Genomic DNA, 26,945 nt, shown 5'->3' with positions numbered 1-26,945 from the left:
ATGCAAAGAATATGAAATACGTCGAGAGGTAGTTTATCTATTTACCTTTGTGAATTATAAATATTTCGTTTGTTTTAGCACAACACAGTAAAAATTTTGTTTCCATGTTTTGTTTAATGACTAGTCAATGATAGCGATTCATAATGTAGCCATTAATAATGAGAACATGATTAGGAATAATACATGTAAGTATGGATTTTATATTAGTACCAGTACAACATTGTCGTAGAGATCCCGTGAGATACCACCTGTTGTTATAACTCATGGAAAATGTTCGTGGCTATTGTCCATCAGTAGCAACCTACATGTGCTACCATACAGATTATTGATAGGTGCATGACGGCAAAAGCAAAAACTTGGTAGGCATGCCTTTCCACTATTCTTACATATTACCAATTATATGTGCCGTTTGGTTTTATGTAACTTTTATACTAACGTGAGTATTAAGTGATGCATATATGAAAATTAAAATGAAAGATTTTTACCAAATTTGTTTTAGATATATAATTTCGGTGTATAGAAAAGATGTAACTCCTTTGTTTCCTTATATTAGTGACACTGGAACTTGGTCACCTGAAAGTTGTATTTTTGGAATAATGCTGAATATTGGGGCGTTAATTCGTAAGTTGCAGTTGCATGTTAAGACATGTAATGTTAGAGTCAATAATTTTCTGTGCCTCTTGGATTACAGTCAGGGTCAGTTCAAACGGAAAATCGATGTTTCAATTTTCCACATCCTAAAAAAAAACTCAATCGGATTCTATCTGTCACTTAACTTGTATGACTGCAAATTTATTTAATGAAGAGAAAGAGGTTTCTTAAAATTTGAAGAGTTTCTGCTCTAAAATAAAATTTGTTGTAATAATTAATCAAAGTCCTTTTTATATTTAAAGACGATTATTTGGTTGCCTCAAGTAAATGATTTTTAGCGTAAATAAACAAAAACCAAGATTATTAAAATAAGTGGCTTTGATGTTTAACATTGCACGTAACTGTGTAATTTAAGTGAACAATTTTATAAATAACTTAATTATTTCTTGTTACGTGAAATCGTCTTTTTTCTTTTTTGAAGTTTTTATTTTGCTTTATTAAAATCTTTCAATAGTCATGTGAATCGTATTGAGAGAAAATGAAACGATAATGACCGGTTACTATTAAATCTTTAGTGTTGTAGTTGATACGATTATAGCTTGCGCATATAGATTTGTCAATTAAGTGGTAGCAGTTAAAAATGTTTTTTTAACTTTGCAAATACAAATGTTTGGTTATCACTTTTTACGATTTGTACCGGGTGTTTTACGAAACAAGGTTTGACTTTCTCATGCTCATTCAAATAATAGTAATCGATTACTACCATTGTGTGAGTCGTGTAATTCACAATGTTAAGTTTTGTTTTAAACTGATTCGTGGGGCACCCAATAATATATTAATATAGGTACGTAAATATAGTAAGGAATGTTTTAGAGGCCTTAATAATGTATATTCGATATCGTCAAGTACAGTTCGTAATGACTAAGGAAAACCAACTGCCAATGACGATAAAGAAAAATAATAAAATATCACTATATTTAGGATTAATTGCTGCATTCGGAGTATGTATTGTTGGTAATTTTCAAGAAACAAATGCTTTGGTGGTACACTTAATTGGGGCTGTTGCTGCGTTTGGTCTGGGTTCTGTTTATCAGTGTATGCAGGTATTTTTTTCGTGTTGAGGTAACTAACGCTACACGTCTATTTATTCACGCATACCTTTCAGACTCGAATATCGTTCCAGTTGTTTCCGAATGTTGGTGATAAAATAATAAACTTTGGCAGACTCTTCTGCAGTGTAATTGGTGGCGTCATGTTTTTAATTAGCTGTGTTTTTGCAGGGATTTCTATAATGCAATTTACAGGTAAAATTATTTGTAAATCTTAATTATATTATCAGTTTGTTTCATCTCTTCATACACAATCTTGTCATTTTCTGTAAATCAAGACAACGGGTGTCGGGAAACGATATTTCGCAACACACATACCTACTCAGTATTTTAAAAAGCTAGATGTCATGCACTTTAGAAGGCAAACATTTATACATTTTATATTCGTATACATTTTACTAGTTTGATTTTCGATATGTACAATATGGGTAAGCAAAACTATCAATATTTGTATTGTAATTTTGTTTGTCATTGTTCGTAATTAAGCTGACACAAATTGGCCGGTGAAGCAAAATTAATAAAATTTAACTTTTACAAATTACCATTTTTAAGTTTTATAAATTCAAATAAAATTACTTGTATTTAGAGATTACAATGCATTTTTCCAAAAATTTCATTCAACAGTAACTCCGATCACGATTAGGAACATGTCAATGTAATGATTGTTGGCTATATGTATAACCATATCATGTGTATGTAATGAACACTTATGTTTGTCTCCTTCCAATGATAATAATGAATATTTAAAAAAAAAATAGTAATTGTATAAACATTGCTTTACTGGAAAATAGTCGGCTTAAAATTTTTTTAATGAACTGTTTGTCATTAAAAAGTGTTTTAATCTTTATGGGTTGTTTTAAGTGTGTTTGTAACAGCCACGCACAATTTACTACGTCCACATAGTTTTCCTTGGAAATTATGAGTAGAAATTACTCACGCTTAATATCCTTCGAAGAGTATAAAAATAATATAATAAGGTAGAAAATGATATGCCGTAGATAAATACAATACGCCATGATTTATTATTGAACCTTTAAGACAGGATTAGAATAGAACAGGAAAAAACATTATAGCATTTTCGGTTAAATGATACTACGAGAATAAAATAACAAATACAATTTCTATTTCAGTAACACTAATGGCAATCTTAAATTTACTTAAAAATGAAATTTTCTCAGTGCTTTAACATGTCACAAAAGAAATTTGCCAGATACGAGGGTCAGTCAAATATAAACCGGAATTATTTTTTATTAATTTAATAATGCAAAACAAATTATTATTATTATTATTATGAGTAATCCCTCAACAGGCTGAGAGCCCAATTACTGAGGAATAAAAACTAGAAAATAAAGGCAAAAACAACTAAGTTATTATAGAATTAGACACTGAAAAACTGCTTAATTTTTGCTGGCGAAGTACTAAATATATCAATTTCCGATTCCACCTCTCTATAGTTTTGAAGCATTTGATATACTGGAGACGATTTCAATATGTTTGTTCTTGGGACAGGCATATGCAACAAAGAATATGATCTTAAACCTGGTTTTAGCACACGTAGCTTTAGGATCTTAAGAAGATCTTCACATTTGATACGATAATTTAAAATATTATGTAACATTAAGATAGAAGCTGCTTTTCGCCTGCAGACCAAACTCTGATAGCCAAATCTACGTAACAGTATATCATTTGGAATTCCTCTTGCAGGGTAAACACCATCACAGATATAAGACAGGAATTTTAAGAATCGACGCTGCATTTTTTCCAACAGAGAAATGTAGGTTTGATAAAAAGGGCTCCATACCACCGACGCATACTCCAAGACGGATCTGACGTATGATAAAAAGAGAAGCCTTAGCACATCAAAATCTTTAAATTCCGCCGCGTTGCGAACAACAAACCCTAATGATTTATGCGCCGATGTCGAGATAACCTCATAGTGTTTGTGGAAACTTAATTTAGCATCATATGTGACACCCAAGTCACATACATAATCAGGGCGTTGCAGGACTTTTTGATCCAAGACGTAGTTGTATACAACATTTGAAAGTTTATTCGAATATGACTTGACGATGCATTTATTGGCGTTTAACAGCAAATTGTTTTTTTCCGACCATACCAACACACGATTCAAGTTGTCTTGCAGACGAATACAATCCAAAGATGACTGTACGCGAAAAAAGATTTTCAAATCATCTGCATAAAGCAAGGAAGGAACGTCCAAAACATCTATAATGTCATTGATATACATTATAAACAACAATGGTCCCAAGACCGAGCCCTGCGGCACACCAGATGTCTGTGGAAACTGACGTGAGGAGCAACTATTATAAAATACATACTGATATCTGTTGCTTAGATAAGATTTAAAGACACTAAGCAAACCATCGGAAAAGCCAAAACTCTCCAGTTTATGCAGTAGAATACGATGATCAATGCGATCAAAAGCCTTGCTAAAATCCAAATAAATGCAATCAACTTGAAGATGTTTGTCAAACATTTCTGAGATATATTGCGTCTTGATCATCAAATTCGTGACAGTCGACCTTCCTGTAATGAATCCATGCTGCATCGGTGACAAGTGCTGCGAAACATGGGAAAAGATGCGAGCATGCATTACAAATTCAAACACTTTAGCAAAGTTGTTGATCAAAGCAATTGGCCTATATTCACTGATTTCCGCAGTGCTTCCTTTTTTATGTATATGTTTGTACAAATGTACAAACGAAGTCTAGAATTTTTTTACGTAGTCTGCCTGAAGGGCTACACATTTTTGCCAACGTCTAGGAAGCTTTTTAATTCCTTTATCATAAAATGTTTGAGGCTGTGTCACAACCCAGTTGCGCACGAACAGCTCCACATCGTTATCGCTTTTGAAACGCTGCACTCCTATTGCCTCTTTTAGTGGACCAAACAAATGATAGTCACAGTACGACAAATCTGGGCTATAGGCGGGATGTTCGAAGACTTCTCAGTGAAAGTCAACCAATTTTTATGACGTTAAAAGGGCTGTGTGCGGTCGAGCGTTATCGTGAAGCAAAATTACGTCTCGGATTGGAGTTTGGCGTCTTTTGGATCTGTACGCGGCCTTTGCATCGTCCAAAAGCTGGCAGTAGTATGGAGCATTCACAGTACGACGTTCATGAAGAAGTCGACAAGCAATATTCCTCTCCAGTCCCAAAAAAAAAAAAAAAAAATGGTTGTGAGGACTATGGTGACTCCCATTTTCAACCTTTTCACGCCCTTCCTTAAATTTTCTGGACCATTCGTACACTTGAGTTTTTGACAACGTTTCTTCCCCGAACTGTGCAAGCAATTTGGTTAAAATTTCGGAGGATTTGACGCCCCCTTTTGCGAGAAATTTAACGATAATGCGTTGTGCAAACGACGCTGGCACTGCTTGCTTCGACATGATGCTACAGCTCATTGCAAAAAGATATCGGCTGCCGCTATGGCCACATCCCTTCTCTACATTCCTACCTTCATATTCTATTTATGGCAGCTTATTAGAATTAGTACAGTTTTCGAAAAAACAGAATTCCGGTTCATAATTGACTGACCCTCGTATATACTAAGTATTATTGTATGTAAGTATTTCTAACGAAGTCTCCAAAAACTGGCGAAGCGGTGGAATTTATTTATCAAACTAAGCTTCTATTTCAAAAATAGAAAACCTAAACATAATTACATTTGCACTAAATGGTCGACAGTTCGGTGTCTACAAAATGTTGCGTTACTGTTATAGCTGCTAAGGAAAAAGTTTGATATTAGGTTAATGTAATAAAACTTTTTAATAGCTTTGACTAATCGTTTAAATTTTCGCATTCTCTAAACTAGGACAAATCTGTTAGCTTTTGGACTATAAATCATCTAACTCCGTAAAACAGTTTTGTTGTTTGATAATTAAATGTACACTGTAGGTATTTGCTTAAATTGTATTTTGTGCATTATATAAGTTATCAACAGATGTTGCCGTTTTTAATTAAATATTTAATACATCTATGCATTTTTTAGGAGATGATACGACTAAATGGAAGAAAAAAGATGGAGGCTATATCAATCATTTTACCAGTGCCATCGCCGAATGGATACTGGCTATCACTTCTGTTTTATTTTTGTTGCTTTATACAAAAGAATTCAAGAATATTTCACTGACGGAACCACTTGTTAGTGAAAAGGTATAAGACTTATTATACCTACAACTCAATTTAACAGTCGTGCAGATATTGTGTTTATGAAGTTGTAAAATATGAAACTTTTGTGTGTATGAATTTAAAATAATGTTTGTTTTTGTTAATAATAAGGGATTTACTGTTGTTAATATTGTAATTTTTGCTATATGTTAGCAGTATTTTGAATTTTTTGGTCAACACCAAAAATTTCAAAATACTGCTAACATACAGCAACTCAACAGTTAGCACTAAGATTATGACGTCTTATAGAAACATGTTGAATTTTAAAGACACTGATGTTACTCTCATGAATCCAAACGATGCACTAAAATTTGCGAACAATTTAAATAAAAGCCCCAGATCATCTTTTTTCGAACAACAAAATATGTAGATCCGGGTGTGAAGTTTTGTTAATTCGGAGGGGATATTGATAAATAACTGGCCTCGGAATTTTCCCATAAACAAAAATGATAGCGGTGACCGTGAACAAGCATGCATGACGTTCGACAAATAATTCCACCAATTTTGATAACAAAATTCACACTTTCAATTTTAAGGGAAAGATATAGGAAAAAATTCTTAGTTTTGATAAAATTAAATATTGGTCGGTGATTGTTTTCGAAAGGATTGCCCCCAAGAAAAGTTATGCGAATATGGGTGGGGGCAAATTGAAGGATCATAGTACTTGGTATACCATCACAAGAAATGGGGTTGCCGAATCAGAACAAGTAAAAGCAGACGTCAAGATTGAACACCGTGTTTTTGTGTCCACTCCCGAAAAAAATACTGTGCTTGTCATGATTTTAGAGGATTTACTCATTACATTCATATACATTAAACATTTCCTATGGACGTGTCCTTAACATCGTACATCATGATTTGGGTATAAAAAAAATATCTGCTCAATGAACCCCTAAATGTGAATGCTAATCAAAAATGACTCAGACAATGTCGAAATCACTTTTACACCGTTTTGAAAAGAATTATTCGAATATTTTAGATTGCATTGTAACTATGGCTAAAACACGGACCCATCATTACAATCCCGAAACAAACAGAAATTCTCAACAGTTATTTATACCCAGCACTTCTTAGTCTGGATATATACATAATTAAAGGCCTTACAATATACCACTCCGCCCGAATAAAGAATCATCTCCTCTAGATTTAATTCTTGTAAATGAATCAGAACTTGTGTCAACTGTCCTGTGACTATCATGTATAAAATATAAGTTTAACCAACATTTCTCCTATAAACATAAGACATACGAAAACGTTGATACTTCTTTTAACAGTATTAACAGCAAATGAATGCATTTTGCAGAAATCGTTTTGAATTGTGTAGAAATATTATAAATAAAATAAATATTAAATATTAAATCCGTTAGAAAATTTTTCAATCTATGAAACCCTTATGTACAAAAGAACAGGATCTGATGACGGAAAAGACAAAGTTTTGAAAAATGCCTAATTAATAGAGGTGCAAAACATAACACATTATCGATAAGAATTTCAACTACTACGAGTCTTTGGGGTGAGGGTAGGTAAGAATCTCGGAATTTGACATACTTAGCTAAAACGATGGCTAATTATTTTGCATCCGTCTACGCAACAGAACATTGCCGTTGGGATTGAATATCGCCTATACAGGTTACTCAGGTAACGCTTGAAGAATTTACCGAATTTGATAGACCTACTCCCACATATTAAAAACTTTTATGAAAAGATATATTTAAAACATCTTTTCAGAAATTTTCACTTCCATCATCTTGGCTTCCCACTCCAGTCACAGCAATTTACAAGAAGGAAATTAGCTTCTGTCAGAAAATTACTTACATAACATTATTATTACTTTATTATTATTATTATTATTATTAATTAATAGACCCGCAGATCTTGTGTGGACTTTGTCAATGATTCTAATACCAAATTATCTTAGGTCAACTTTTCCTAAAATCTTTACGTGTACATATAAATACAGCGATTTAATATAGATATTTTTTTCTTTTAATTTGGAATATATGAATTGCTGATATTGTTTTGGTATATTTTAGAAGAACATTAAAAACTTTTACTTCACTGTAATGTAGATTACGTTCGAGTAAAGTTTATCTGATACCCTGTGTAGTACATATTATTTGGTCAACGGTTTTGGTTCACGAGTAATAATGAAATCAAAACGCAACACAAAATACATTTTCAAAGCGATCGTGGATACTTGGGTTTTATTTCCCGAGAGAGACCATCGTCTTCGTTGATTCATCGTTATCAATGTTGAATCAACGAAAAACATCGTGAACTGCACTTCAAACTTAATTTTTTAGTAAAATTCCGGATAATGCGTTCGAACGATGGGAAAGTTGATAAACTTTTGAATTATGGTGAATGCAACAAGAACGCGTCTTTAGCAGCGCATATTTCTGTCGGTCTTAACAGTGAAGTACTATTTTTAGAGTTTGTTGAAGACAATCTCAGAAAGTTTGACAGAAGCATTTCAAATCACTTCTACAGATATTTGGTATGGAATACTCGGAATACAAATTCTTGATCCCTTCTTTTTCCGGGAATATTTAAATTGAAATTTCGGATAATGCGTTCGAACGATGGGAAAGTTGATAAACTTTTGAATTATGGTGAATGCAACAAGAACGCGTCTTTAGCAGCGCATATTTCTGTCGGTCTTAACAGTGAAGTACTATTTTTAGAGTTTGTTGAAGACAATCTCAGAAGGTTTGACAGAAGCATTTCAAATCACTTCTACAGATATTTGGTATGGAATACTCGGAATACAAATTCTTGATCTCTTCTTTTTCCGGGAATATTTAAATTGAAATTTCTATCTGAATTTTCTTTGGAGTACATGACCACTTCTTCTAGAAAATGTTAATTTGGAGATACGTCAAAATTTGTGGTTTCAACAAAATGGAGCACCTTGACGAAACTTTTCCAACAAATAGATTGGGAGGTTTTATTCATCCTGTACTCTCGAGAAGTTGTCATATGGACCCCTTAGATTTTTTCTGTGGGATACAGTGAAAGGGAAAGTTTATATTAGGTACTACAATTAAATAATAACACTGAACGTTTCGAACAAAAAATTACGGAGGTGATTAGATGTATTTCTCCTGAAGCTTTAATGCATCCTAAAAGCTTTTTGGAATTATATTGGTGAAAGGAAAAAAAGTAATGGGCAACATTTTGCGTTAATATATTGTAATCAGAAGAAATTGTTTTTGAAAACAAGTAGTACTCTTGAGATTCGAATCACTAATTTGGTATAAACATCAACAAAGTGATATAGTTCGGCTTGGTTAAAAACCAACTTTTCTTGCACCTGTATCGCTTCACCATTTTTTCTGAAATTTCTTTCTATCTAATGCCTTTTTAAGGGGACCAAAGACATGGTAATCGGGTGAGGCTAGGTCAGGACAATAAGGAGATAGTGAAACTTCAAATCCTGGATGGTTGTCACCGTTAAACGTAGAGTGCGCATCCGTGCGTTATCGTGCTGCAAAAAAACTTGATTATTCAGAAACTCGCGCCTTTTTGTTCTGATGGCAGATGGTTCTTAAGAAGTTCTGAGTATGTGGTATTGATAACAGTAGCCATGCACTCTTCCAAAATTATCCTTTTTGCGTTCCAAAAAAAGCTCATAGTAATTTTCTATCCAAAGTTTTTTTGGTTTTGGTGAAGAGGCGTGATGCCATTCCTTGCTTGTTCTCTTAGTTTCGGTCCAGATAGGACAAGTTAGTGTAAGTTAACTTAAGCACTATAGCTATAATAAGTAGGTAACTAATCATTTTCATTATATGATTGCACTAATAAAACGTTTCATCTGTTTAGATGAAAATATCCACATTGTTTTATTGACAGTAAGAAAGTTCATTTGATGCATGGGGGACATTTGCAGAATGTTTGTTTCTAGCTCTTTCAAGATAAAATATGTCACATTTTCTACAATAAAAATGCTCGACAACAAAACAGGAGAATCAATATGTGATACTGTCAACTGCCCCAAGAATTTAATTACAACCATGCACCGTCTACTTTTTAATGTAGGAAATTGTGTACATTCTGTAATGTCTAGATATTAATCTATACTTATATAATAAAGCTGAAGCTTTTGTTTATTTGAACACGCATATCTCAGAAACTACTGGTTCAAATTCAAAAAATCTGTTTGTGTTGGATAGTCCATGTATCATATCTACATATAGGCTATATAACATCACGCTACGATCATTAGGAGCGAAGTAGCAATGAAAAATTCGGAAAAACGGGAAAATTATTCCTCCTTTGACAGCTTCCGTTGCTTACGCTGCTTAAACGGTTAAAGTTACGTAAAAATCATGTATGACGAAATTGTTCCCCTCTAAAAGTTCTAAAGAAAAGTCCGCGACAGCATATGTCTATCTTTTAAGGTCGAGTTAGTACATATAACCTTTTTTATGGTAATGAAATTTGTTCTAAAATAATGCATTATGTATAAAATTCTCGCCTCACAGTGTTTGTAACCGAACTTCTCCGAAATGGGTTGACCGATTTCTATGAAATTTCTTATGTATATTCGGTAGGTCTGACAATAAGTTGTAAACTATTTTTTAAATCCCTAAGTGATAAGGGTGGTCCACCCTAAAAAATGTTTGTCTATTTTTTGGCCAAAATTTTTTACTTTTATTTTTTTAAGATTTGGCATCAAAAAATACACATAACCCTAAATTTTTACCTTTCTACCACCAACCCCCATTTTTTAATCGTCTATAAAATGAAAATCAATTGCTGTTCCTGTTAGTCTCGCTAAGACTCAAAAACGGCTTGATCGATTTGAAATTTTTTTTATATTACGGGGATGGTTTATAAATAAAAAAAAGAAGGATAACTTAAAAGAACAGTTAAAAAATAAAAAAATTCTAAAAATTTTGTATGGGAATCGCCACTTCGAATTAATTTCAATAGTTGGCGTTTCTGACGGACCTGTCGTCTGACGCGGCATACAAAACTAATTCTTCCGTGCGATTGTGAAAAGTATATTGCATTTCAAATCGTTCTTTGTTTTTTCGTAAAAAAACGTCGTTTATTTTAAGAAAAGTCTTGGTTAAAGTGAATTTAATTACACATTGCGAAAGTTTCTTATTCATTTTGATCTGCCATTCTTTTTACCTATATTCACTTTGTTGGTTTGGACAAAACCTCAAACTTTACCGTTATTCGAGGATTTAATTTGAAGTTTTCAATATTTTAAAATTCTCAACACAAAATTTACAGATTTGATTGACTGTGAAAATAATTCTCTGTCGTTTTATGAAGTTCATTAAAATGCCGAGAAGACGACAACCTCACAGGTCCACGAAGTCATTCAAATGTGGGACGAACTACCTCAGGTGCAAACCGCAATGATTTATTTCAGGGGTAATTCGGATATGGATGTTGATCAGCGTTGTGCTCATAATCAACTTAATCAAACATTGAAGCGAGACAATGAGTGGTATGAATAAAACTGAGTAGGAACTAATATTCGAAGTACGAAGTACCTACTTCATTATTATTCTTATATACCTGAGCATCTACTCTATGTACTGAGTACCTACTTGGGAACATTGTATCTCCCCGGACACAAACTGAACATCTACGCGTTTTGTGAGCATTTAATCTAGAAATGAGCATCGGCGTGGCAAATAACTGAGCTGTCTGTAAAGCAGCTTAGAAAACCAGTAGGATCGTTGTAAGAGTGAATTTTAACTAAACATGGTGACTTTCATGAACGTGGAACGTCGTCAAAAGGTGCATTCAGTTTGAAAAACACATTAGGAGCAGGAATATCGAAAACTTTTCATGTAATTAACTTTTATTTACGCATAAATTGTGCAGTGCGTTTTTTCTAACAATGGCCATAGAGATTCCCATCTAAAAGGTGTCTACCCCATGCTAACTTATATTTTGGTGACTCGATTTTTGCCTTGATGGTTGAACACTGTCACTGTTGTCCTTTTTTGTTGTATCGAGATGCTACTTGAGCATCAACTGTTACTTCTTACTGAAGTATTAGTATCATCTAGAAAAATTAGAAATATTTTGATTTGATATTCGAGTAGATACTTCGTATTTCGAGTATGAGCATCTACTGAGTTTTATTTATATCAACCATTGTCAAAAAATTGATCGAACGTTGTTTCGACAGAACTTCCTTCGCACCAAAAGTATAATGAAACCTATTCAGCATTTTCGAGTTGAGTCTGTTCTTCACACAATTTTGTGATGACCTAATCAACATTTACTATCAAGACGTATACCACCTTGGATTGGTGCAGTGTAATACTAAAAATAACTGTATTGTATTCCCAAAATTATCTGCGAAAATCGAGTGAGCCATTCCATCAATTTTTTGGGGGGAATAAATAAATATTCTTAACAATTTACCATGCTTACAATAACTTTAAAACGTCTGCAAGATCTCAAAGTATTCATTTTTGCAACTCTTGTGTTATTCACTAAAATAAATTGACTGATCCATATATTTTTTTGAGTCACTGTAAAAGCAAATCTAAAAAATATGAATGCAATGATAAATTACGAAAATATACTGATGATGTTTTCTACATTTTAGATAGGATTTATTCGGCAAAATCTTGGGATGACGTCTTCAAGTTTTTGGGCTTGATAAACTAATATATTTTGATTGAAAACCTACCATGTCAAACAGTAACTTCAAAACGTCTGCAATATTTCAAAATTCAGTTTTGCAATTCTTGATTCAATCAATAAAATAAATTGACTCAGTGATTAATTTTTTTGAGACAGCCCCTATAAGCAAAACTAAAAAATATGAATGGAATGATAAATCACAAGTATAGTCTCATCCTATTTTGGACATTTTAGATAGGATTCATTTGGCAAAATTTTGGGCTGACGTCATCAATTTTTTGGAGGGGATAAGTAAATATATTTTGAATAAAAATTTATTATGCTTATCATATGTTTAAAACATCTGCAAAATTTCAAAGCATTCGATTTTGCAGGTTCAAAATTAAATTGTAGGTGAAACGAAGTTGACGGGGTCAGCTAGTTTCATATATTAGTGACCAAACAATATTTGCTTATTCTAATTTTTATCTTACCAATGTTTTATTCTTCATATGTCGCAAAAATTTTTCATAAGCATCGATACGTTAGTGCAAAACTCCAGTGAAGTCCCTATTTTTAAACTGCCACTGTGTCAACATTTTTAGTTGTTGACGGCCACACTTCTCAAAAATATAATACAACTTTTGTACGTTACATAGAATATCTATCTTTGGTGTGATGAAAACCCACATGCAATTCAAGAATTTTTAAGATCGATTTTCGGTAAACGTATGGGCAGGTATAGTTGGAAACCAATTGATAGGCTCCTACGTACTACCCTGTCGGTTAACAGCTCATGCTTATTTGGTTTTTTGACCAATAATTTGGCAAACGTTTTGGAGGAAGTACCGCTGTCAACAAGAAAAGATATGTGGTATCTCCATGATGGGGCGCCTGCTCATAACGCAAGAGAGGTGAGAGATTGAACTTTCCTGAAAAATGGATCGGAAGAAATGGACAGGTTCTGTGGTCTCCCCGATCATCTGATCTTAACGCTTGTGATTTCTTTCTATGAGGTTACATGAAAAGGTTAGTGTACCGAAGTCAATGGTTGCACATCACCACTCTTTAGTTGCTAAGGTTTCAAAAATAGCCGTTAAAATTATTGTGAGGTTAAATTGTTAGATAACAAACGTTTATTTAACTTTTAGGGATCATCAGATTCGCCAGATTTTTTCTTTTTGTATATTTACATAACACCCTGTATAAATATGTAATACAATACTGATAGGTTTGAAATGATGCAGGTGAGGTACCTATGTAACTATTAGTTAATCATAAAATAAATATGTAAGAACGTAAGTGTAAACTTGCGTTCACAGTGAGACAGCCCCACCGAACTAATTTTTGACAAATCTGGATACAATATCTGTGGCGACAATGTCCGTGACTGTCCTCAAAGGCAAGCTTAATTATCAGTAAAGTTTACTAGTTAAAATCAATTGGTATAATGAATTGTAGCAAACATGTTCCTTCCTTGTTATTTTTAAAATAATGCTCATGCAAATATTGTAGATTGTAGGTTACTTTTATTTTATTGATTGAAACTTGTTGTTTCTTAGTAAGACATTTGATGGCGCTGAGTGTGTAATAGGTAATCTAATAACAAGATGTTTTGCTTCAAAATATTTTATACTAAATTTTCCAGTTAAAATTTAATGCGCAATAAAAGCAATCTTAATTAATGGGACACGAATGTATATTTTTCGTATGCTGATCTGCATTAACAAAACAATCTTCTTTTTTACTTAAATCAAAGTTCAAATGAATTCTTCAACATGTGCAATTAATTTCCAAATAAGTTATCAGTATGGGTAAATAAATGATTAGTACATATTTACGTATGTACAATTAAAATTCCTTGATAGGTAGAACAATTTCAGATTTTTTCGTTATTTTACCAGAATACTACTAGAACTATTAAAAAATGCAGAAGAAGAAATTCTGATATTATATTATGTAATTGTTTTACAATATTATAAATATGGAGACAAAATGTAATACTAGGTTAAGGTTTTTGTTCGCTTCCTGATGTTTTTTCCTTTTATATTTTAAAGGTTTTGTTTACGTTTTTCAGTAAATGAAACTGGTAGTTGAAGTATCACAATATTATGCTTGTGGGTAATTGAAGAGCAATATGGAGATATAAGGACAACACTATTTATGCACACGTTGTGACAATGTTATGTATGTAAACAATTATGGTAAAACGTTATTGTAATATGTAAAATGAGACTGAATATGTTTTCGTTATCTGTTGAACATTCGTTTCGCGTATCTTTGGAAATTTATCGTTTATGTTTTCAGTTGTATTTTTAAAGATAAATTGTTGAAAAACCAATATACTTATTTAATTTGGCGTTACTTTAAATATTATGCAACGCATAATCCGCATTTGTTAAATTTGTTTTTAAATTTTAAATTTTGATAACAACGAAGCGTGTTTCAACATCCTGTTTATTACTTATAACGTGCACTTCTGTGTCTTTGATAAACATCATTGATTCATTATGGTATTTACGAGGGGGAGTTGATAAGTGTTTAAGCCTTGAAACCCTCTCAAAACAAAACCGAAAACTTTTGCAATGGCAACGAGTATGTCGGTGGAGAAATAATTCCTCCAATTTTAGCGCCAAAAAGTTTAGCCGATTTCACACTGTGCTTTTATAAATAGTAGATATTTAGACACAAACTTCAGTATCGGTCGGTAATTAATTAAGTGGCTGTTTTTGAATGTATACGGATGGTATGGTGGGTACATTTACTTCATGTTCGCCAGATTTCACTTCATCGGACTTTTATATATTTCAAAAATTCGAAAGAGATGGAGTTGCTGAAAATAATATTTTAGGAAAGGGGGCGAAGCGTCGAAACTCTTCTAAATCGCCACAGTACAATATGGGAAACGTTTTTCTGTTATTAATTTTGGTTCTGAACGCTTTTGTTTCCAAAGCATTAATATTTATTGTGGCGGCATTCAAAAATTGTGTAGACCAAAAAATACGTATAAAGTTAAAAGATGATTAAGTTCAACAAACACAAATTTATTTTGAAATACAGTAACGTTTTTAATAAAAATAATCGCAAATACATGGTTATTATTTATTATAAACGTTGTAGGTGGATTTGGGCGCACTTTCAAGTTGATTTAGCGACGTCGTAAAGCCACGTTGCTATGATGATATCATTGATATCGCAAAAGTCTTAAGATGTTTGCGACATCACCCATAGCAACGCAGTTTTGCGACGTCGCGTCGTTAAATCAACTTGAAATTGACTTCCTCTAAAAAAGGTCATCTATATTGGGTAAAAACACCAAAAAGGAACCACGATTTTGGAATGAAATTTTATAATATACAGATTAAGGGTTTTCAAAATAAGAATTGATTAGAATTTCAATGTTAACTATCCAGTAGTTTTAATAAAAACATTTTTTTTTCTCTACGCTGAAGAAAACTTATAGTGGTATGTGTGGCATATTTGACCATTTCCGTTACATTATGTTTGAAGTGTTTGTCACAAGGCCTACAGTGCGTCGTAGTCCAAATTTTAGACATCTTTGAGACTTTGAGAGAGGTCGAATGCCCCACGAGGACATTGATGATCGCATTAGGTCAATCCTACGACGTGTACTTCCACAGCGTATCAGAAGAAAATATTTTTTTCTTAAAATTACTCGACAGATAACATTGAAGTTCTAATCAATTCTTAGTTTAACAATACTTACCCTGTAGGTAAAATTTCATTACAAAATTCCTTCTTGGTGTTCTTTTACTTTTGTTACTCAGTATCTTTGCCGCTTTAAGCTTTTGCTACGATGAAGAAACATCTACAGCGTGATCAACAAGTACTGTTTAAGTCGACAATAGAATTAACCACTTTTGAGAGAATTTGCTTGCGCTGCTATTGCCAAGCCTGCTTCACATGTTTGGCGCTATATCACTTTAAGCGCGCAAGTAATGTGATGACGATATCTACTCGAAAATATAAACATAATTTTTCATTTCAGGTTTACATATGATGCTAGTGGTAGGTAGGACTAATAGGTACTATATGATATACTTTTAAAAAAATATTTTTTACTTACCATGAAGATCAGTTTTTACGGTCCCTGATATACAAAAACATAAGATATAATAAAAATTACATTACTACTTTTCTGCATAGTCCCCTGCAACTACATACGTATTTTTCTCAACGATGGTCCAGTGGTTGGATTCCTTTTAGTGAACACTAATAAGTAGGCGATTCATAATTTGTAGTAATTTTAATTCAGTATCATTCTTTTATTCAATTTTTTTAATTACTTACACGGGAAGTATCAAATGTATAATTATAAAAATGATCACAGGTAACCCATTCACTTAACTGATTTTTTAGTGATATTTACTTATTACACGTATTTTATTAGAGCACATAATTTTTTTAAATGTGGAAATAAATACATTGAAAGATACTGTCAGATATCTACAGATCATTTATCATCTTCCAACACGAAAGTGAGTCCTCCAAACTTGACTAATCTAAATTCGACGTAGAATGTTGCCATATAGAGGATCATTAATACTGCCATAATCCATTCAGTAAATGTTGCGAATAAGTGTAGCGTATATCCTTTATCGGTGTGCTTCCATTTAAACGCGTTCTCTGTAACAAATTATCAATACAATAACAAAACGCTGAAATCTATTTCATACAACCATTGAATTCTTTGAATGATAACGCGCTGCAAACTGTGGTGGTGATATACAAGGGAATTAACAGCAGGCTTAAAAGTATTCGAATGAGCTTCAGACGTTTGCTTGAGAACGATAACCATGTTAAATATGCCTAAAATTGAAATATTTAGTAGTGACCAGATGACCTGACATGGTTTGAAAACATTATCTATTCGATGTTGTTGCAGGACAGAACAGTTTTAATTTGTGGAGATAAGTTCGGAAGTTAACTCGTTTGTATGTAATGGGACTTACCTGAATAATACAATATACTGCTCCGACCGCAAACGCGAGAAATGCACCAATAAAATGAACAGTTATCTCGGATGTCTCTTGAAAGTTTGCGACTAAGCTTATCCCTAGACAAGAAAAAAAGCCAAATATGTTGGAGAATTTATTCCAGAATTTGTAATTCTTCGAAAATCCTACATGTTCGAGGAGTTGAACTGTTCGAAATCGAATGTACATTGTAATAAACACTAAAAGAAAACTGTATTTATAATCTAATTAGGCAATAGTGGAAGAATTACTTAAACAAGCAGCTATGTTTAGCATTTGTCCGAAAATACAGCTCTCGGGAGGTAAGGCACCAGTGTCACTGATGTAAGGAAACAGTGGATGTACATGTTGGTCGAAGATGGCCACTAAATAACTTAAAAATCAGATAAAATTAGTTTTGCTTTCTAAATTCCACATTATAAAAAGATGCAACAATGTATTCCTCAGTAATACTAATTTACACGACTAACTATGCAGCGATAATATACACAATAATTCCGACTCAGCCTGATTCGTACTCATTCATTGTACTCGACTGGCTGTTCCTAGCGATGGTCTTTATTTAAGCAGCCACCGCTCCTTTCTAGAGATTTCGCAATCGAGGTTGTTCTGGAGTGTCCATCGTGGCTTCCGCTTCCAGATTTTTCTTTAGTTAAGAGTCCATAAATTAACTATTTCGAGGTAGGTAGTTTATGCAAGCGCCGCCGTCGGTGATGATGAGTCTTACCGGGGTGATGTATGGGTTTATTTCGTAACAATACAGTCGACTTATTTTTTAGAGTTAATCAACCAGACTTTTCTGGAGAGTCACAGATTACAAAGTTTTGTTACTTTAAACTACCGTAGATGCCACAAACTGTATTTAAGAGGTAATACCTTACTTCGTTATTAATGAATTTATCTACGAGGAGTAAAATCTATGTGAAATATTAAGTGGAAAGAACACGTTGAAGATTAAAGTGTTGTAGATGTAACATCGCACGTATTCGTCGTCTCAAACGTTTTATGTTTAAATATAAATCTGTTATTTATTTCTTGGTACTGGATAAAATACGCATATCTTTTGAACTGAGATGTGACAATAAAAATCTTTTGAGTATATTTATTATGGTTTAACTTTTCACTTTTTCATATTCTCGTAAATAACTCATGCAATGAGACATTTTTGTAACGACAGGTTGAGTAGGTATTAGGTCTTTTCCTAAAGGAGTATTCAGTATTTTAGAAAATAGAATAGATAGCATTAAAACTGCCATTATAATTTACTTTCATGATCTAATTCTAACTCGATGCAAACTCTAAGGTTGTCGATTATGAACATCGCAGGTTTACTTGAATCATATATGAAATAATTATAGTCTCTTACTCAAGATCGCTCCAGAGAGACCCCTAAGTTTAAATTGAAACAAGAAATTTAAGCAATGCTTAAAATAGAAATCCGTTTTTCTTAGGTTTCAGACTACCGACGATTGAGGTATTTATTTTGAGAAAATGAATGCGAGAATAACGACATAATACACTTTATTTTAATAGAAAGATGTATAGAGACTATTAAATGGAGTTAAGAATATTTTCGCCAACATAAAAAAGAATTATTTTGGTTCTTAATTTGCCAGACAAGTTAGCTGCTAAATATCACAAGTTACTGTTGTACCTTCAGTGAACATCATTATTTTTACTAATAATCAAAATATTATCTGCTGATTAATGTCCTACATTTTACTGAAATTTTCACCTACTAAATCAAAGTAAAATACATATCTCTTTATCGGCAATGCTAATAGAAAACTTCGGAGAAGTAATGTGCTATCGCAAATACAAACTTAAAGAGATTATAGAAAATAATATGAAAAGTTTGTTTGAACCAGCTCCATAATTTTTATTTTGTGTAATTTTTTGTTTAAGTTATAGATATTGTATTCTTATTTTAGGTGTGAATCTGCGGAAAGTTATTGGAACAAGTTATTTTCCATATAATTTTTTATTTAAACTGAATGTTAGAAAGTTTTCTTTATCCCACATATTAATTTGCTTTCTTTAATGTAATATTAGGTATATCTACTGAAATGTGCTGTACTGATAAGACCAAAGGAGGTGGAAACTATCTTTTCATTGCTTTGTCTATTTATATATATCGAGTGAGTAGTTTTTTATCTGTATAAATTTTGTAGATAGTAGCGATTCTCTGAATAGGCACAAATTTATACATGAAACCCATTCTATTTATCAGTTTGTTGTGACAAGATTGGTATGTACATAATATGAGTTCGAGGAAAGAAATTAGGACCCGATTTATAGAAAGCGAAATTAAAGTTAATCCACGACTAACTTTTAACTTAGGTCCGTTGCTAGGAAACGTGCATGTTTTAACCAATCCTGGGCTCATATTCCACATTTTGATTCTGAGCTAAATTAATCGAGGAATAAATATTTAATTCGCTTTTCTATAAACCAGCCCTAGGGCTCTTAAACAAATATCTGTAAAATTCTTATTGATACGTAACATGAAAATTTTACTACTCTTTGATGCAAGAACACATCGGGTTTTTCCTACATCCGAAAAGAAATTAATTTTACAAAAGTGATGGAAGACTATTATCTCTAAATTACGGGAACTTCCTTAGAATTTGGCTCAGTGTTTTTTGGACAAATTTAAAATTTATTTCTCTTGTCTTTTGAAATATTGTCTGTAATTGTTGTTGATTTTAGATTTCTCACTGTCATCGTACATTTTTCTGGTGGCATGTGCCTTGTTTAGGTACATAATTGATGACCAGGCCAGAATATTAGGTATTTCTGATACTGTGTATTAATAAAATCAATTATGTTTGAAAGATTAGTGTAAATGTTTGTGTTTAGAACGTCACCTTTATTTCTTCGGACAAAACATTTTTGAAATTTTTGCCTCTGTATTAAAACGTTGTCCGAATATTTCATTTTTGACGTATATATAATTTCATTTGCACAATTTTCCATGTTAGAAGAGTAAGAGCCAACACTATCTCTCAATTCTGTATGATACTAAATCTGGAAGCTTTATTTATACGTAATTTAATCCTTTTGAAACAGATTCACTAAAGTATAGAATCAAATGTGAAAAGTCGAGTAGCCCCTACTTTTTCTACATTAATCTTTAAATTTTCGTAACATATCGCTTACTACTATTTGCACTTGTTTATTTTACAGTTAAAAGTATTTGGTGTGATGCCATTAAAATAAAATATAATGGTTTTTATTCCCAAAAGTACGTGTATACTTTTTGAATAAATTTTACTTTGGACAGACATTTATAATTATTCTACCATTCGTGAAGCATAAACATAAAATTAATGACAAACATGAACTTATTATTTTTTCTTTTAAATCCCTTGTACTACATTTTGGGTTCAGTAGTCCAAGGAAAATAATATTTGCTAAAATATTGTAAGTAAAAAATATTCTTTACCTACACTTTGATTTACTAGATTTATGCATATACATACTTACGTGTACTGTGTTTAGAACATTATTTTATAACTATTCTCTATAATATAATGTAAGGTATAAATAACACACTTCCAAGGCAAGAATAAATTAGTTTATAGTTTCCAGACTCATGAAAGACAGGAAACAAACAATTTTAAAATCTCATTATGTAAACAAAATAATTTTACTTACCATATAATAAATGCAAGTGAAATCCAAACTGCTGTTAAAATTGGCCAGTAATGAAGATGGAACCTTAACCTCAAAGTCATTACAACTAATTTTGTTCATTTTAAGGGATATGACAATATCAGTTGCTAAAAGTCTATTACGGATTTGTTATCACACTTATCGTGCTTATCTAATATTTGAAGAAGATATACATGTGTATAATTAAAAGGATTACCTGAATATAACTGAATTTCCAGTTGTAGTGTGTATGTAGGTATAGATTGTTTTTTGATTGAATGAAATATTGTAATTACCAAAACAACAAAAAATATGTTGTTAATATTATATCTACGTATATGTTTCTTTATATGAAATATATGAAACGTGCTTCTACTAACAATTAAGGCATAAAATTATATGCGAAACCGCAGTTGAAAAATAAAAAAACTATTTCAATAACATAGGTAATCACGTTCGCGCGTTTATGGAATTAGCTAATCTTACCATAGATGTAGGTTAGCAGCTTAGGAGTTGGAATGGAGAGTGTAGGTAAAACTGGGTATAATAGGGTAAAATTAGTTTTTAGTTAGTTGGTAGTGCCGTATAAACCGTGTTAAAATTCGTACATAGAATTTTGTTTGTAGTTTTATTAAAGGGCGATTGTTTAAACAAAATGAAATCGCATTTGATGCCACGCTCCTCCTGCAGCAAGTATAATAAATGTAAGACCCGATAAGATCAGTTTTCGTGTTGTCTCTGTCGTGATAGCGCTGCTAGAGACATTACGATATTACTTTGCAACACGCGTGCTGCAAAGTAAAAAGTACTTAACGCTTGCATTAAAAATTAGAATCTCTCCAGAATGTTTTACTATCTTTTAAAAACAGATGTAAAAAAACACATCTACGTTATTGAATTTTATAATAAGGCAACACGCAAATGTTGTATATTACTCATCTGAAAACGAGCATAGCGTAAATCACTCCCATGCAACACTCGAGCTTCGCTCTCGTGTCACATTAACGCTCGTCACATTATGCTCACTTTTCAACATTCGTTACATAAACTATTATTATTAACGATTTTCTAATCTATCATGTTGTGCAATTTTTGACGGTTATAATTTTTATTTCACTATTTGTAAATTCACACTGCACGTTAGGACTTTTAACCGTTCATGGTCGTAAGAATATTTTGCCGCAATAATGTGTACACAAAACACGTGACCGAAATTCACTTATTTGGGCTTAATTTATTTTATTAACCATATTAAAGGTTTTAGATGATTTAGGGAGACATAAAATAGTCCATTTACGGAATTGAAACTAATCTTAAACATTGATCCATTTTGAGGAAAAAATTTCGAAAATTATGATCAGCTAAATTAATATCCTAATTGATCGTATTCAATGTGTGCCTATTGTATTTATTTCATATGTGCTTTGTTTTATGTGATACGGAATTGTTCAGTCCACGATGTAATCTTGATGAACTTTTATTTGATTTATCAGTTAGTTGAATTAATGCATAATTTAACAAACTCTTGATAGAGTGTGGCGTCATTAAATTTTGTTATTGCGCTATCGTCAAAATTCGGGAGATCTCAATTTTAACCGAAATAAATGTACGTGATCGCGTGGTGCAGGAACTGAACCACGACTATCACAATTCATGTGAATGTTTATCTGCAATTTCGGATTTCGCTGTTGTAAATCAGGCCGCCTACTTGGTTTCTTCCTTTGGGAGAATGGATGGTAGCCTCAGGAATGCGAGTGTTAAACGTGCGTTGCGTGTTGTAGTTTGTTTTCTTCACTCAGCTTCGTTTGTTGAACTCGAATCTTCATGTTTAAATTTGCCGCCCCATCACTGTAATGACTTGAGTATTACGTATTACCATTGTTCGGTCCACCCAGGTACACCGATCCACCACTTTTCACTTTTGAAAATAAATGTACACATTTTGTAGATTCGAGAATAAACCGTCATAGAATAAAGTCGTGTCTCACAGAACAGAGGCTATATTAATACTTTCATTTTTGGTCACACATTGTGACCCATCATATTGGTCATCCATTGTAACCTGGTTCTTCGAGTCTAATTTTCGTTAGGTCAACCATTTATGATATAATAACCACCCACCTTTAATTAAGATTTCTCTCTTTTTCGTTTGTTTAAATTTATGAGGCTTAAATATCTGTATCAATTTGTAATAAGTATTTGGTTTTTGAAACCTGGGGAGATTTTTGCAGCTGGGTGAGTAAGTTGATTAAGGCTTATTCCGCAGCTTTTTCCTTCCCAGGAAGGAGTTATAAACGATTTACCCTCCACATTTTGCATTTTGATTTAAGGTCAGTTTTCCAACCTCTGGGTTCACACTTTGCACTTGAATGCATTCCACCGTTAAAAAACAAAAAATACACAACCCAGGGTGGCAGGGTTCTCATAGTTTTACAGAACAGGTTTTTAAGCCTATTTTTATGTTTTAGCTTTCAGTTGTGAGAATAAACTAACTTGGAGTCATGCTGTATGCTGTCCTTCTTTAATAAAAATAAACTATTGCAAATTAAAGTAAGTTAAATCTACTTTAAAATTAATTAATTCTTGCATAGACTGTAGCACACAGCAGGCTGTTACTGCTTGTAAAAAATTTCATTTACTAGTTTTAAAAACCAAAGGTCATTAAAGAAAATTTAATTTGCAAATGTCTGCAAACGACTTTGAAGAATTCACCTAATGCAACTGGAGAAATAAGTGATTGTTGACGTCATTGTTAATTTAAGCGGATAAACGTGGTTTTAACGTTTGTGACCTATACTTTGAAAACCCACTTTCACCGCGGTCACTCAAAATAAATGTAGATTATAATAATTGTAATTAGTTGAATAGTATCTAGGCATTACTATACCTTTGTGTCACTCGTTTGTATAGATACTGTCAAAAGTAAATAAGTTTTGTGACCACTAAATTATATGTCGAATGTAAAAAATCTAACGGTTCAGAAAATTACTTTAATAACGACATTAATACTTACTAGTACTTTCTACGTGGGATTTTCCTAATGTTAACTACACTGTTATATTTTTATTTCATTAAACAATCTTAAGAAATTAGACATTCGTTAAAATCACCCTATTACTGTATTTCCCTAGAACCCTAGATAATGTTCTGAAAATAAAAAGCAATGGACCTATAACGAATCCCTGGAAGGCACGATTTGCCATCTACACTACCTTAAAGTTCTTTTGTATGGCGTATGCCTATTTCCAACTAACATTTTAGCTGTGAATTCCGCGATAAATTTTTATTCATTACGGTTTATGTCGGTAATGTTCTACACAAATTTATGTTTTAGTATGCGTTTATTTTATTTATTGTTTTCTCGACGTCTCATAGTTTATAAAGTAAGAACATTTGGCACTGCAATTATGGTGTAGATGACATGGCAAATTTGTTTGTTAATTCCTACCCAAAATTTGGTGATTTATCCCAAATTTTTACTTTAGTTTATATGTTTAAATTTAAGAATAGGTGTTATTTAAAACGAAACGACTTTTCTTCGAATCTACATACCTAAGGAACTTTTTGAGATTTCGGTGATATATTAAAAATATTTATTAAAATACATTTAAAGATGCAGAATATTTTTTTTGTGCTGTTTTATTATTCTATTGATCCATGAGGGGAGTTGCTCTGTCATTATAAGAATAAATTTATTTTTTATAATATAAAAAATATACCATGGTAATAGAGTGTCTGCTTTGAACGTAAAGGGTCTGGTTTCCAATCCCGGCATTGCAATTTTTTGGTTCGTTTAGAAACAATTATTTTAAATTTTACAAAATTCGTAAGACAAAGTTCAGTTGCAGTGGTATACGTTATGTGTATTACAATTAATATGTTTATTCTTACCAAAAATTACTAAATAAATCTTTATTGAAAAATACTGTCTAATATGTACTGCTTGTGTTGTAGAAACGAGGTCTGTCTAAATACCTTTAGACCAATTTTTTTAATAATGTTGCCGATCTTCTTTCGCTGTTATGTACTCAAAACGTTATATAAGCAATTCATATTAACATATCGTAAATCTCTTTTCCAGTAACGATTAATTAACTATGCCGCGATCTCTCAGTATTGTCAACCTGGATATCTCGTTAATCGATGCCATTAAATATGATTTATTCTACGTCTGAGAAAAATAAACTCCAAGTGTCCATACTCACTTGACCCCTCTTTGGAATTTCATATTGATCTAGGAGTGGTTATTTCTGGGAATTCAAAAGGGGAACACCATCATTCTTTCGGCGATAATTAAGAAGGCAAACTATATTATTTAAATGATTCCGCATTCCTTCAGTCAATCATCTCTTGACGTAGGTAATTGTTGTCAAGATGTTAGGCTGCCGCTTGAATTTTCTGTCAAGTAGGTATACTGACACTTTGTAAGGAGTAATGTGACTCGATCTTGAAATGTGTGGCAATTAGTAACTTTTATGAAATAGAAATATATCTGTGTCCTTGTTATGCTCCGTCTTTTCGACAGCAGGTATTTTTTGCTTCCAGTATGGCGATCCTGTTACTGTCATTTGGCCGTCAATTGCCTTGGTGGTAACACGTCTTCCACGACTGTTTGCTGGTTACCGGTGACACTTTCTCGTTGAATAGGGCTGGAGTTACTTTGGGACTGGAATAGTGTTCTTTCCGGTCCGTTAACTCAATAATTCTAGTACAGTCTGTCGTAACCTCAAATCGTAAACACATCAAACTTTCGTTGACAGATAGCGAAAATTACTAGCCTCGCGCTATCTTTGTTTAACACATAGGTTAGGTTCCTCTCTGTCGAATTCCGACCACAGGCAGTTTGCCGTACTTTCTAAAAGTAATAGTAGATCTAGTGACTTTAGTAAGGAGTTGTACACAGTGCCACCGGAATCTGAGTAGCGTCTGAAACACACGAATTTTACAACATCGAAGAAGTAGACAAGATCTTTTACCAGTTTGTTAAAGTCTAACCAGTGGCGCATCCCTAGTGAACATTTTTATATTCTTTCAGGACCAAAGAGTTCGTGAAACAAACTAAGAAAACTTTTCATACCATTACTAAGAAATTCTCTTGCACGTCTAGACTTGTTAAATGGGGTATCTATCATTTCAGCAATATCCTTGCACCATTTCTGTTATTTCCTTTAAGGCAACCAAAATAGTAACTTTTTTTTTCAACTAATTTATTGTTATCTATTTTATTTAAACATATGTGTACTCTTATTATTTATTTTTTAATAAATTCGAAGGTAGACTTAAACGCTTTTCAGATTGTTTTCTAAAGTTTTCTTTGTGTTGTTTTCAGAACGCCTCGATTTTATTATTATTATAATTTTTTTTTGGTTTCGGAGTAACAACTTAATTACGGTTATTAATTTTATGCTTTCAGCTAATTTATTTCTTAATATTCGGAATCCTTCTTGGAACTTATTATACTCAGCCTCAGTTCGGTGTAACACAGTAGGTACTTGTAACGTAATATATAAAATAAACAAAGTAAAAATTAAAAACAAACGTTTACGTAAGTTTTGTCCCGTAACCAAATTAGGAATTCTGTAAATTTTAGCTGATAAACTTTTATATACTTACCTGGGAATGAAGTCATTTAATAACAGTTACTCTGAACAGTTTAATATTAATTCTTTAACGAATATTCACCTTTATTTCATTTATTGTAGTTTGTTTTTGTCAGCGACCTTGAACATAAGCTTGTTTGTTTTGTTGTTGTAAAAACTCACCTGGGTTTCCCTTTTTCAATATTTTCTTCGATGACTCTGTTA

General features: G+C 32.5%; 2 protein-coding genes across 2 annotated transcripts; one reads left to right on the top strand and one right to left on the bottom strand.

Moving 5' to 3' along the window:
• Nucleotides 1–184: 184 nt before the first annotated feature.
• On the top strand, nucleotides 185–5,994 carry LOC135128977 (DNA damage-regulated autophagy modulator protein 2-like). Its single transcript, XM_064056058.1, has 5 exons — nucleotides 185–436; nucleotides 500–621; nucleotides 1,465–1,694; nucleotides 1,757–1,895; nucleotides 5,712–5,994. Exons 1-5 carry the CDS (start codon nucleotides 366–368, stop codon nucleotides 5,879–5,881), a joined length of 732 nt encoding a protein of 243 aa, XP_063912128.1. The 5' UTR covers nucleotides 185–365; the 3' UTR covers nucleotides 5,882–5,994.
• A 10,748-nt stretch (nucleotides 5,995–16,742) lies between these two features.
• Nucleotides 16,743–21,283, bottom strand: LOC135129172 (DNA damage-regulated autophagy modulator protein 2-like). The gene is made up of 5 exons (XM_064056282.1): nucleotides 21,145–21,283; nucleotides 17,739–17,860; nucleotides 17,464–17,687; nucleotides 17,191–17,320; nucleotides 16,743–17,137 (listed from the first exon to the last, which is right to left on the bottom strand). Exons 1-5 carry the CDS (start codon nucleotides 21,222–21,224, stop codon nucleotides 16,965–16,967), a joined length of 729 nt encoding a protein of 242 aa, XP_063912352.1. The 5' UTR covers nucleotides 21,225–21,283; the 3' UTR covers nucleotides 16,743–16,964.
• Nucleotides 21,284–26,945: the final 5,662 nt, after the last annotated feature.

This window comes from Zophobas morio, unplaced genomic scaffold, assembly GCF_036711695.1.
Source record: "Zophobas morio isolate AGI-343-1 ecotype UQ-CSIRO unplaced genomic scaffold, CSIRO_AGI_Zmor_V1 ptg000014l, whole genome shotgun sequence".
In the NCBI taxonomy this organism is placed as follows: Eukaryota; Metazoa; Arthropoda; class Insecta; order Coleoptera; family Tenebrionidae; genus Zophobas; species Zophobas morio.
This window is presented reverse-complemented; position numbering and strand designations above follow the sequence as displayed.